The 13,658-nt window shown below is 46.4% G+C and overlaps 1 protein-coding gene across 1 annotated transcript in view; it reads right to left on the bottom strand.

Moving 5' to 3' along the window:
• MYO3B (myosin IIIB) overlaps positions 1-13,658 on the bottom strand; it is a 259,294-nt gene that overhangs the window by 12,793 nt on the left and 232,843 nt on the right. Inside the window, exons 32-34 of the mRNA XM_053375945.1 lie at positions 10,482-10,588; positions 10,027-10,073; positions 7,218-7,378 (exon numbers count right to left, since the gene is read on the bottom strand). Of these exons, the coding sequence (XP_053231920.1) occupies positions 7,252-7,378; positions 10,027-10,073; positions 10,482-10,588 (281 nt within the window). The 3' untranslated portion in view covers positions 7,218-7,251. The remainder of the gene's footprint in view (positions 1-7,217; positions 7,379-10,026; positions 10,074-10,481; positions 10,589-13,658) is intronic.

Genomic DNA, 13,658 nt, shown 5'->3' on the forward strand with positions numbered 1-13,658 from the left:
ACATTTTTATTATAGGATCTAGGTGGCATTTCTCCATGTCCATCTGACAACCAAGTATTGGAGTGACTTTACCTACCCAGGCTGGTTATTGGCTCTTCTGAACAGGAAGGGCTATAAAGACTTCATGTTCAGAGCTTTGCCTGGGTAATGATAGCGTCTCCTTCCTTGTTCCCTGGTTCCGAATTTCTGGCTCGATTCCCTCAATACCAATCCTTGACTTGTTCCCTGGCCTTGACAGTTGCACAGTTCTGACATTTCTGCTAAACAGGACCAGCCGGGTGCTTGGAGATATTTACTTGCCAACTTGTACTTAAACAGTTTACCAGTAACTACTTTCTTGACAGAAACGCATTGCCTTCCCTCCTTTGTTTTTCCTTTCTTTAACCAAAGTAAGTTTCTTTTCTGTAACCAAAGTAATATAATGTATTGTGAAACTTGGTTTGACAAGTATCCAATAAAGAGATTTGGGAAGTGGGAAATAAAATAAAAACCCCTTGTATTTAAATATTTCTCTGTCCCTTTCCTGAGTGGTGGAAGACGAGAGCAGTGCTCTTCTTCACAGGGGCTTTGGGGAAAACAATCCATTTATTTGCAAAGGATAGGCTGAGAAGGAATGATAAGGAATTGGCAGTCGGCATTTGCAGTGCCAGTCCCAACCACAGGGATCAAAACGCCTCCGAGGCTGCTTTTCTCTAGCTGTTTACCAGCAACTAATAGTAGTACAAAATTACATTCAGTGCCTCCACCCTTTAACTTCCACAAAGTGTGGCTTTCAGGAAAATTCGATCCAGTCTCCCAGTCAAAAGCAGGAAGACAGCAAACCACCTTTAACTAAATTGCATCAAGCAGGTTTCACCTTGATACCAATGAACCAAATGGAAAGGGAATTCCTCTAGTGTACAGGACAATTCATGTCACTAGTCCATATTGGGTGCTGCCAGTGACTCTAAACAGAAAGCATACATTGTATAGGCCAGGGGTCAGCAACCTTTTTCAGCTGTGGGCCGGTCCACCGTCCCTCAGACCATGTGAGAGGCCGGACTATATTTTGAAAAAAATATATGAATGAATTCCTATGCCTCACAAATAACCCAGAGATGCATTTTAAATAAAAGCACACATTCTACTCATGTAGAAACACGCTGATTCCTGGACCATCCGCGGAAGGGATTGAGAAGGCGATTGGGCTGCATCCGGCCCCCGGGCCTTAGGTTGCCTACCCCGGTATAGGCAATAGGAGCCAACTCTATGGTACCGTGGGTGCTTGGACACCCACAAGAATATAATGCCGGGGGCCGGGCACTCACAAAGTTAGCAGGCGGCAGCAGCACTGCCCCCAAGTGAGAGGCAGCCAGCCAACCTCTGCGGCGCTGCCCCTGAGAGAGAAGCGGTTGAGCTCTGTCCTCTGCTGCCATGGAGCAAGGCACCCTTTTTCAGGGGGAGGGGGTTCTCAAATGCAGAGTTTGAGCCCCTCCCCGTGGAAAAAGGTAACTCACTGGCTGTGGAGAGGAGGAGGAAGAGGAGCTGCTACCACTACCAGCTGCTGCAATGTGGATGTGCGACACAACAACAACAATAATTAATAATAATAATAATAATAATAATAATAATAATAATAATAATAATAATATTTGTACCCCCGCCCATCTGGCTGGGTTTCCCCAGCCACTCTGGGCGGCTTCCAACAAAGATTAAAAATACATTAAAATGTCACACATTGAAAACTTCCCTGAACAGGGCCGACTTCAGATGTCTTCTAAATGTCAGGTAATGTTATTTCCTTGACATCTGGTGGGAGGGCCTTCCACAGGGCAGGTGCCACTACTGAGAAGGCCATCCGCCTGGTTCCCTGTAGCTTTGTTTCTCGCAGTGAGGGAACAGCCAGAAGGCCCTCGGCGCTGGACCTCAGTGTCCAGGCAGAATGATGGGGGTGGAGACGCTCCTTCAGGTATACTGGGCTGAGGCCGTTTAGGGCTTTAAAGGTCAACACCAACACTTTGAATTGTGCTCGGAAACGTACTGGGAGCCAATGTAGGTCTTTCAAGACATCACTTGCACATGCCTGCATGTAGGGGCAGGTGTGTGACGTCGCATGTCCACATTACGGCGGCGGGCACCCACAATTCTTCGGGTGAGATGGTGCCCCTGGTTTAGGCCCTGCTCACCCCTTGCCATTGCTATCGCCAGGTCATTCTCTGAGGGGTTAGTTCTCTCCTCAACTGCTACTTTGTCACCATCAGAGTACTCATTCTCATATATCAAATTAGTACAGGGTGTTGTGAGGCCTGGGTTGCTTATGGGTCTTCTGACTCTGAAATCATTGAAGTTTCATCACTGAAACTGGATTTTGTTGGAGGATATTATTTTGCCTTTTATTTGCTATATAAGGAAACGTTGGTGATTGGTTTCATATGCCCCTCCCTCCTCAGCCTACCCTGAATTTTTTTGGCATGGATTAAAAACAAAATCCAGAATAAATAAACAGCAGCCGATGTGTTTTTGTTTTTTAAACAGTGCCCCATGCTTTCCACCTGAAGCAGTTACCTCAATCTGTCTGATAATAGGACCGGCCCTGCCCTTATCCAATGTCTTGCTAAAACACTACATCCACATCATGATGTAGGGCAGCCCAGGCTGCCAAAGTCTTTTTCTTTGAAGAGAAGAAGAAGAAGAAGAAGAAGAAGAAGAAGAAGAAGAAGAAGAAGAGGAGGAGGAGTTTGGATTTGATATCCCTCTTTATCACTACCCTAAGGAGTCTCAAAGCAGCTAACATTCTCCTTTCCCTTCCTCCCCCACAACAAACACTCTGTGAGGTGAGTGGGGCTGAGAGACTTCAGAGAAGTGTGACTGGCCCAAGGTCACCCAGCAGCTGCATGTGGAGGAGCGGAGACGCGAACCCGGTTCCCCAGATTACGAGTCTACCACTCTTAACCACTACACCACACTGGCTCTTTGATGCCACCAAGACTTCATGCAGCCACACCCCAACAATAAGCACTGATAATGGTTAAAAAGTGGGCTGTAAAATATATGCACAAGCCCTCATTCTTAGAAAGAAAGGCTATATATCAGTTTTCTTCTGAAATATCTGTTGCAGTGATATCTGAGAACCAAAGTACCTTTAAAAACAAACAAACAAACAAACAAACAAACAAACAAACAAACAGGTGTGCCTTCAACCAGGGGCATACCTAGGGGTTGCTTAAGTTGGCCCCTGGCAAGAGTGCAGGCCAGCTGAGGGGGCACAAAAATTGTACCTCTTCACTCTGGCTTGGAGCATCTAGGAGCCTGTTCACCAGGGGCGTAGGAAGGGGGGGCGGTGGGGACGTTTCGCTCCAGGTGTCATCCCTGAGGGATGCAGCTAGCTCCGCCACTGCTGCTCGCCTGGGTGCATGATCTCTGGGCTGCTCCTCAGCTGCTCTGGGTGGCCAGGCGAGGTCCATAGGATCCTCTGGAGAGCTTGGGGCTCAGAGGGAGGAAAGATGGAGAGAGAGGGCGAGACTTGCAGGAGGAGGAGGAGGAAGGGAAGGCAGCATGTGGAAGGAGCATAGCTGTCAACCGTCCCTTATTTGGCGGGGTACTCCCTTATCCCAGCGCCGTGTCCTGCTGCTGCCCCTTATTGATGATGTCCCTTAAATTTCCCGGGTTTCAAAGGAAGCAGCTCCTCTCCTTCCCTCCCTCCCTGCCGGCCAGGGAGGAGGAAGGCTCCAACTGTGTTGCTTGGCTGCGTTGCTCACCCAATAAGGAGTCTAAGAATGACTGGGGGGTGGAACTTGCATGCCATGTGCTGCTCATAGGGGACTCGCCTTTGCTCAGCACTTCCCAGCAGAGAGGTGACGGTGGTTTTTGCTTGCTGCATCCCCTTTGCCGGGTTGCTGCGCTGTGGGAATCACTGCTTGAGGTTTCGTTCGGCTGCTGGCTGGGCTTTCTGCCTTTGGCTCGGAGGGGCTCAGAAGTTGAACATACCTGTGCCTGGAAAATCCCTTATTTTGGCTGCTGGTCCCTTATTTTCAAATCTGTAAGTTGACAGCTATGGGAAGGAGAGAGGTAGGCAGGAAGGCAGACAGAAAGACAGACAGAATGCTGGAGGAGGAAGAAGAGGATGAGGGGAGGCTGAGCTGAGCAGACCTGACCCTGATGGCAGTGGCTGAAGTGTGAAAGGAGACGGAAAGCAAACGTTTGGAGTTTTCTGGTCCATGGTCTCTCCTGGCTTCGGAGGCCCTGATACAGCTCCTTGCCAAGGGTGCAAGGGAGCTTAGGTAGGCCTCAACACATCCCACCAATTCAATTTTTCCATCACTCGTTAAAGCTGGCACCTTCCAATTAAATCAATGAAAGCATACCTTCCTTATTTTCCTAGCCCACCATCAGGCACTGCCTATCAGGGCTAAAATCAGGAATCTGTAGTGGTAAGAGTTACAGGCTACTGTTCCCTGGGATGTGACGTGTTCTTGGGCTCCTGTCCATTTAAGCTGCCCACTGTTTTCCCCATACCAAGGGGTCAGGAGAACAAGGCAATGCACACCACTGCTGGTTGCACAGTTTGGCTGAAAGGCGACACATAGCGACCTGAGAGTCCACATAAATGGCACCCAACAACAGACCATATAATTTATTTTCCTGAGGGGCTGCAAAGTCTTGGCTCTGATCTAACTATTTCCAACTTCACGTCATAAAATCAAGCGATTCGGTAATAGGGTCTTAACTGTTCTACCGCTTAGGCTTTTTGAAAATGTGTGCGTGTTTCTCCTCTGGGGAAACAAGAGCCACATGTTCTATCACAAAATACCGTTTGACAAGATAACGTCAAAAAGCACGCATTCAGCATTTTGAACGCAGGCTACACTAGATTCCTCCACTGTGCTAATTATTCCTCGCTTTATGAATCTACTCCAGTTTTCAGAGTTCGGCTGTGTCTCAGAATGCTCCTCCAATGCTGTGTCATGTTTTGTTTACGAGGCAAACGCTGCAGGAGTCACCCTCTCATGCCATGCACAGGAACAGAGGAAGCTGCTCCATACAGAGTCAGGCCCTTGGTCCATCCAGCTCATTACTTGCAGTGGCTCACCGAGGTTTCAGGCAGGTGTCTCTTCAAACCGTACCTGAAGATGCTGGGGCAGAGGTCAGCAAACTTACCGCGCCTCGGGCCGGTGTCTCCAGCGCCAATCGCGCAGCAGGCCAGAGGGCAGGGGAGCGCATGCCCATACATGTGCGCACACACTATTTCCGGCGCACTTTCGGGTCGGAGGAGCACCAGAAATAGCTTGTGCGCATGTGCACACGCCTCCTCCGACCCGGATGTGCAAAGGAAATAACGCTTGCGCATGCGCAAAAGCTATTTCCGGTGCTCCTCTGACCTGGAAGTGGGCAGCCGTGCAGCGCAGCGCTGGTAAGAGTGGGCAGCAGTGGCGGGTGGTGGTGGCGGTCACCGTGGGTCAGATAAACAAGTCCCTCAGGCCTTATCCGGCCCGCGGGCCTTAGTTTGGGACCCCCTGTGCTGGGGGATTGAACTTGCTACCTTCTGCTTGCAAGGCAGTTGCTCTACCACTAGGCTATGACCCCTCCATTCCATTATGGTTAGCAAGATATTCTGTTATAGAAACACGCCATAATTTTGAGAAAAGGCTGCCACGTTGATGTTTTGATTTACCTTTTCTTGCCTTCTCTTGGGCTGCATACATACCATATATTTAAAGCAAGTCATTCCCCTCCATTAAGAATCCTGGGAACTGGAGTTTGTTCAGTGTGTTGGGAGTTGTAGCTTTGTGGAGGCCTATGCTACTGTTTACAAGACTCTTTTTGGGGTATAATTGTGCTTTAAATGGAAGGAAGAAGAAGTTCCCACCAAAGAAGAATGGATAAGCTAGGCAATGGTGCCTTGGTTCTCAAATGGCTTAGTTGACGAAAAAATTGGCTCCCGAACACTGCAAACCCGGAAGTAAGTGTCCCGGTTTGCGAATGTTTTTCCGAAGCTGAATGTCCGATGTGGCTTCCTCTTGAGTGCAGGAAGCTCCTGTAGCCAATCAGAAGCCGTGCCTTGGTTTCCAAATGGTTACGGGAGTCAAACGGACTTCCGGAATGGATTAAGTTCGAGAACCAAGGTACCACTGTATGATGAACTTGCAAAGTTAAGAGCCAAAATAAGAAAACCTAATGATGATTGTTTTGTGGAAGAATGAAAGCCCTTTTCAGAATATTTAAGGAAATATTACAGTACAGTGGTACCTCGGGTTACAGACACTTCAGGTTACAGACGCTTCAGGTTACAGACTCTGCTAACCCAGAAATAGTACCTCGGGTTAAGAACTTTGCTTCAGGATGAGAGCAGAAATTGCGCAGTGGCAGCACAGCGGCAGCAGGAGGCCCCATTAGCTAAAGTGGTGCTTCAGGTTAAGAACACTTTCAGGTTAAGAACGGACCTCCAGAACGAATTAAGCATGTAACCAGAGGTACCACTGTATGATGAACTCGTGAGAAGGATTTGAATTATGAGCAACCGAAGGATTTAGAGAATACAGTATTGTTGTGATGGGATAAGAAATCAAAGGTAGTGTGAGGCAGAGGGGGATAAATATAAACACTGTGGAAAATGAGGTGGGAAGTGGAAAAAAGATAAATTTATGATGTATTGAAGATTATATGTTAAACTTTTGAAAACTTAATAAAATTGATTATAGAGTGGGGGGGAATAAAATAAAATTGTGCTTTAAATGTATAGTGTGTATGCAGGATACAGAACCATGGTAGACACCAGCATTTGTTGAATCTCCTCCTGTTCTGCCTATGTTGTCAAATAGCGTACGTCAAGGTGCTCCCAAAGTATGTATTTAAAGTATTATGTAAAAAGGTAAAGGTAAAGGGACCCCTGACCATTCGGTCCAGTCGTGGCCGACTCTGGGGTTGCGGCACTCATCTCACTTTATTGGCCGAGGGAGCCGGTGTACAGCTTCCAGGTCATGTGGCCAGCATGACTAAGCCGCTTCTGGCGAACCAGAGCAGTGCACGGAAACGCCATTTACCTTCCCACCAGAGCGGTACCTATTTATCTACTTGCACTTTGACGTGTTTCTGAACTGCTAGGTTGGCAGGAGCAGGGACCGAGCAACGGGAGCTCACCCCGTTGCGGGGATTCGAATCGCCAACCTTCTGATCGGCAATGTGCATACCACATGCACACATGTGAACCAGAAATGAGAAGCATATGTTAAGTTTCTTACCAGCATTGTACCAAAAGAGTTAAGTGGTAAAAGTTCAGCTCCGAAAGGACACTCCTCTGGAAGAAGGAAGAGCTTGGAATGTGTTTTCCTCCTCTGTGATGGAATCTGCGGCTGACAATGATTTGTAATACTCATCCTCCCAATCAAGCACTTTTATTTGCCTGAGGAAAAAGAAGGAAACACAAACCATTCTGAATGGCTCACCACATTCTTTTTAGAAGTTTATGTTTGCTGGGTACAAAATGTGCTTTCGTAGGGGTGGTAGAACAAAAACAATCTTGTGCTTGATGACTGACTGTTGGCTGGTGAAGTTAGGGTTGCCATGAATTTTCTGGACATAGCTGGTATTTGGCCCTCATAAACAGTGTCTGGGCAGAAATTGCTGAAATGTCCGGGAAAATCTGGACGTATGGCAGCCGTTGTTGGAAGTGTAGATTTTGGCCAATTTCATTAAAAATAGCTCAAAAACTCATTTTTCCATTGAGATTTTGCAAATAAAGCTCGACAACTTTTGTGATTTTCAGTTTTTGAAATATGGCAACCCTAGGTGAAGTATATGACTTCTCTGGGCAGAGCCTCAAAGAATAATACACTCTGGCTGCAATCATATGCACATTAACCTGGGAGTGAGTCCGGCGCTAGCTCCCTAGAGTCACTGGGATCAATTTAAGGTGTTGGCTTTGAGTTAGGACTCTTCCAGGCTTTAAAACCCAGGAACACAGCATGCTACTTCCTGCTTAGGAGCTGTGTATGAATCATTCGTCAATAATAGTTTGGATTTATGGTGTTTCAAAGTTTCTATAGTGAGGAAAGCCATGATTTGGGTTTCTGTCAAATGATTCTTACAAATCCACGCCACACGAAGTCAGTGCAGTCCTTGTTTGTTTTTAAGTGATCAGCCATACTTCTAAAATAACCAAGATGCTTCCTGAATAACTCATAGAAGCTTCACAGAATGAGAAGGTTCCACTTCTGGTGGATAGTTGATCAATGACAAAATCCCCAGCAATTATGCTGTGGCATCACGCACATGTAATAGAATAGCACTGTTATGCATTCAGTGGTCCGTGTTTGCCTGAGCTTGTGTCTGGACTAAGGAATCTGAGCCCCTGTGTTCTGATTCAATATATGATATCCAATCACAGAACATTTCAGGATTTGGACCTCTGCCATTGGCCTTTAAACTCTGAGTCATGATTCGCAGCTTGGAAGTTTAGACAGCCAATCACGTTGGGAGTGGGAGTGGCCCAGGCCTTCAGAAATGTATATAAGCAGTTGCTTTGCCCCTGTTGTCCAGTTCTATTAGTTCAATAAACGTTCTTGCTGTTATCGCTGTGTCTTGCCTCGTGGGAACCCACCTACACTTCAAGCACCACTGCTTATGGGCTGCTTAAACTTTGTGGATGGATCCTAAGAACTACACATGGAAGGTTTCCTGCCTCCTCTTCCTTGCTGTGGCTCCTTGTTTCCCTGCCCCAAGGGTAGGTCAGGAGATGCTCTGGAACAGTGTGGAGTGTTATGGGGAGCTTTAGGTGAGAGACACACTGGTAGAAATTGGAGGCCTCCTCCCTTGTGTGAATGGAAGTGTTTCCCGCTTGCTCAACAGGCTCCCTTGGTCCTGCCCTGAGTGGTTATTAAAAATTGCACACTGAGATAAAAAACTGTTCCTATATGGCACTAGGAGAAGGTAACTGCATTGCTAGTGTGATTCTCTATAAGACAAGATGTCGTTCCCAGACAGCATACACAAAAAGTAGTAGTAATAGTGGTAATTTGTCAAACTATTATTTGTAAACACACACACAAAACAACAAAGGATCATAGCAAACTAAAGGAAATTTTAAATGAATGTTCACAAACAAATTGGGTTGGATTCAGACTCAGTTGAACCTAGGCTGCAGTGAAATCAAGGGGGCAAGTTAATTAAGACTTGTGTTTCATTGATGTCAATGGGGACCAAGCACAGCTTTCTTTGACTGTATCCATTCCCTCACAACACACTTTATTTGGATTTATATACTGCCTTTCTACCAAGGCACCCAAGCTGGTTTACAATTTTAAAACAGCAACACAAGCAAGTTATATAAAATGCAGATATGTCTGAATCACATTTGAGGTTCAGAAGCATCATAAGGTTATTTTATCTGGGATGGCTTTTGAGGGGTCAGGTGGTGGTTGTTGCTAGCATGCTTTATAACTGATGTACTCGGTGGCTATCTGATCTAGGGATTCACAGGAAAACAAGAACAGGACACTTCATAATTGAGAGCGCACATGATTTTCCCTTTAAGGAAACTGAATCTGCGTAAGGGAAAAAGAGTCGCAAACAAAGCAGACCACAGCCAAGAATGAACATGGACTGCCTCTTTTGAGGAACAAATGCTTTGTTTGCCTTTTCTCCCTTCAGCTGTTCCATGTCAGAGACCAGGAAGGACTTCTGCATTTTACTGCCCCTCATTCTGAGCCAATGCAGACAGTTGGCGGACATTTGCTTCTAGGACTCCCAGTCCACTCCTTGTATCAAACCCATTACAAAACAAAGAAAGAAAAATCAAAACTTTGCAGAAATTCCATCAAGAAGAACCTGTCTGGTTGCCCTCAGTCTTGCAAGAGATGGTTGCCACGTTTTAACAGACAAGATTAGACTCCGTTTTCTGTTTGCTTCTGTAGCAGAATAGCCAAGGTTGCTATATTGAGTCTGGCTGTTTATTTTTAGAATTCTCTCCAGAAAGTTTGTGCGTTTTCTGTAATATCACAAAGGACCTTCTTCTGTTTACAGTTGCTTAGAACTAAGAAGATAGCTATTTACCCAAGTTTTCTTGGCTTCCTCTTGCTCCCTTGATATTCTAGAGCTCCCTGTGGAGAGGGCCAAGAACACACAGTCAAAGCAAGGCAGCAAGTCGTTAATTTTTAATTCAAAGTGATTTTGTGTTGAATGCAAGCAGATGCTGATAATATCAGAAGTCACAGCATAATTTTTTTGATCAAAGGGCTCAAGCGAGCCTGATGAAGCATGCATCTTGCTCGTCTTTGATAAACCACATCAATTATTCACCGTGAAGGCAGACATCCTGACATGAAAGCAACAGATAAAGAGCATAAGCACATGTTCAAGACGAGAGCTGAAGAACGTCAGGGTGGGGTGGGGGCAACGGGGTGGGGGCGGGGTGGGGGGAACTGGAGGGGTTGGAACAGGTATCAATAACAAAATTATTAACTGGAGACAAAGCCAGTAAAACTGCTTTATTGCCACTTTGAACTCACATTTAACTGGTTATAATACACGTTGTCCTCAGGGCTATTCAGCACTTTAGGCTGCTGACACCTTCGACGGGGCGTTTTGAGCTTCTGTTCGAGGCAGCTTGGGGAACCTACAGGACGACAACACAATTTAGATCTCCGCCACGCCAGGTGCTGTAAATGTCTCAGCATATTTTACAATCAAAAGAGCTCTGGCTTCCTAATTCCAGGGTTGATTCCCCCGCAACCTGTGCCGTTCTATGTAGGCATGTAGAAACTGGGATACAGTGCTGAGTTTGGAATAAAACTGAGCAAAAACTTTGCATTTGTTTTCTAATCCCAGGGTGTGGTCTGAAGGCAAGATTCACCACCTTGGTTCAACTATATGTTAAAGGTGTGGACGGGCTCCTGGGTAAGCTGCCCCCAAAACCACCTGGGGTTCGATGCTGAATTGAACAGGGGGATGTAGTAGTCATGGAGTAAACAAATACAAACCCTCTATATAGTAAGTATATCTTTCAGTGTTGTGGCGACAAGCTAAGATATAACTGCTAGTACAGTGGTACCTCAGGTTACAAACACTTCGGGTTACAGACTCCGCTAACCTGGAAGTAGTACCTCAGGTTAATAATTTTACCTCAGGATGAGAACAGAAATCGTGCGCCAGTGGCGCGGCGGCAGCAGGAGGCCCCACTAGCTAAAGTGGTACCTCAGGTTAAGAACGGTTTCAGGTTAAGAACGGACCTCTGGAATGAATTAAGTTCATAACCAGAGGTACCACTGTAGCAGTAGCAGCTGTTGCATTCCCCACCTCCCCAATTATAAGATACTAGCTGAAAGTACCTGGCTCTGCCCATAACTTCTAAGAAACTGCTTCCATCGGGGCCATAACCCCAATGTTGAAATGTGACTATTGCCACTGGAGCCATAACTGATTGTAAGAGACTGACCAAATTCCAGCACAGGCCGAACTTGGGGGCGGGAGCTGGTTCTTCTCTGATCCCCTGCCCCAGTCATGGAATCTTTCTGCCTTTGGACTTATGCAGTCTTGGTCACTCCCTTTTGAATCCTGCAGAAGTCTGCTTTCCTAGCAGGTCACATGTAGGTAAAACATGGGTGGAACAGACCCCTGCAGCTACCAGGCTTGCACCCAGCTTATGAGTGGAGGTTTCAATTCTGCTCAGTTTGACTACCAGGCACAGGCAGGGCAGTTTCAAAGTCCTCTTGCAAACAGCCCCTGGGCTACCCTTTGCAGATCCTTGGCACAGTCTTAGAACCGTCACACCAAATGGTTCTAAGATATCTTGTGATGATATCTCAAGAGGCATCCAAATTGCTGCAGTTTGGAACATTTTGCTTCACCATCATAGATGAAAACGGGCTCTTCCACCCCAGGAACCCTTATGCCAAGTTCTTTTTTTTTTAAATAATATTTTTATTAAGTTTACATTTTATCATAATCACATTCCATTACATAATCTCATCATCAAAAGCATTGCTCAAACTGGGCTTCGACTTCCCCCCATCCCACTCTCTGGCTTTCATAAATATTCACTTACATCTTAGCATTTCTTTAGCCACTTATTTACCTTCTTTTTTTTCTTAATAAAATTTACCTCATTAAATGTAAGGTGAAGGTAAAGGGACCCCTGACCATTAGGTCCAGTCGTGGCCGACTCTGGGGTTGTGGTGCTCATCTCGCTTTATTGGCTGAGGGAGCCGGCGTACAGCTTCCGGGTCATGTGGCCAGCATGACTAAGCCGCTTCTGCCGAACCAGAGCAGCACACGGAAACGCCGTTTACCCTCCCGCCAGAAGTATTTATCTACTTGCTGTACGCCGGCTCCCTTGGCCAATAAAGTGAGATGAGCGCTGCAACCCCAGAGTCGGCCACGACTGAACCTAATGGTCAGGGGTCCCTTTACCTTTACCACAATTATAGAAGCAACTGCCACTGTCAGCCTATAAGGTTCTTAAGGCAAGAGGGGATGTCAAAAGACCTCTTGAAATACTAAGCTAATCTATTTATTTCATTGCTCTGTCACTGTACACAGTCCATTTCTCACCACCAGCTGGACACACAACAAAGGCTATTTTTAAATTTATATTTATGTTAAAAAGTTATCTCATGCCTGTTTTCACAATGGATTCAATGCACCTATCGCAGCTATCTGCATTCTCAGACTTAGCAAAGCCCTGTGGTAGCTCTTCAGCTTGATACCATCGCTGCTGCATGGCTCTTGGGTGGTCTGTAGCTTGCATTCTCCAAAGGAAATGCCCTTTCGCTGAGCCCATTTGTCTTCCTTGTGTAAGTAGCCTAAAATACGATGGGTGGGTGTGGGGGAAAATCTGGTAGCATTTATCACAGACAACCATATCTGGAGGAAACCATATTAACATGTGCTCTCTGCTGTGTCATTAGACAGATTTTGCAAATCATTTTCATACGTTTTTATCCACTCATAAAATTAAGGTTATGGGTAGGTCAAGCAACTCATTCACCTCTTGGCTAATGTTTATTTAAAAGACTACACAAACTGAAAAAAATTATTAGCGCAAGTAATGCCTCAGGGGTGGCGCTGTGGGTTAAGGTAGCGCTGTGGGTTAAGCCACAGAGCCTAGGACGTGCTGATCAGAAGGTCAGCGATTCGACTCACCGCGATGGAGTGAGCTCCCATTGCTCGGTCCTAGCTCCTGCCAACCTAGCAGTTTGAAAGCACGTCAAAGTGCAAGTAGATAAAGAGGTACTGCTCTGGCGGGAAGGTAAACGGCGTTTCCGTGCACTGCTCTGGTTCGCCAAAAGCGGCTTAGTCATGCTGGCCACATGACCCGGAAGCTGTACACCGGCTCCCTCGGCTAATAAAGCGAGATGAGCGCCGCAACCCCAGAGTCAGTCACGACTGGACCTAATGGTCAGGGGTCCCGTTACCTTTAATGCCTCAGGTGCTCTATATCTAGCATGTCTCTCCATCCAACACCAAATCCCCGTGTGCCTGGGTAGCCTTGCAGATTGAGCTGACCTAGCTCCTACAACCCCAGCTATGTCAGCTATCCACTGATGGTCATCTCCTGTGGGCTCACTCCCATTTGGTCTCTTACTGACTCCTGACATACACACACTCTCTCCATCTCTCTCCCTCTCCCTCTCTCAGATAAACTTCAGGTCTGGAGCGAGACAAAAGTCATGGGCATGAACCCAGAA

This window comes from Podarcis raffonei, chromosome 1 (genome assembly GCF_027172205.1).
Source record: "Podarcis raffonei isolate rPodRaf1 chromosome 1, rPodRaf1.pri, whole genome shotgun sequence".
Taxonomy (NCBI): Eukaryota; Metazoa; Chordata; class Lepidosauria; order Squamata; family Lacertidae; genus Podarcis; species Podarcis raffonei.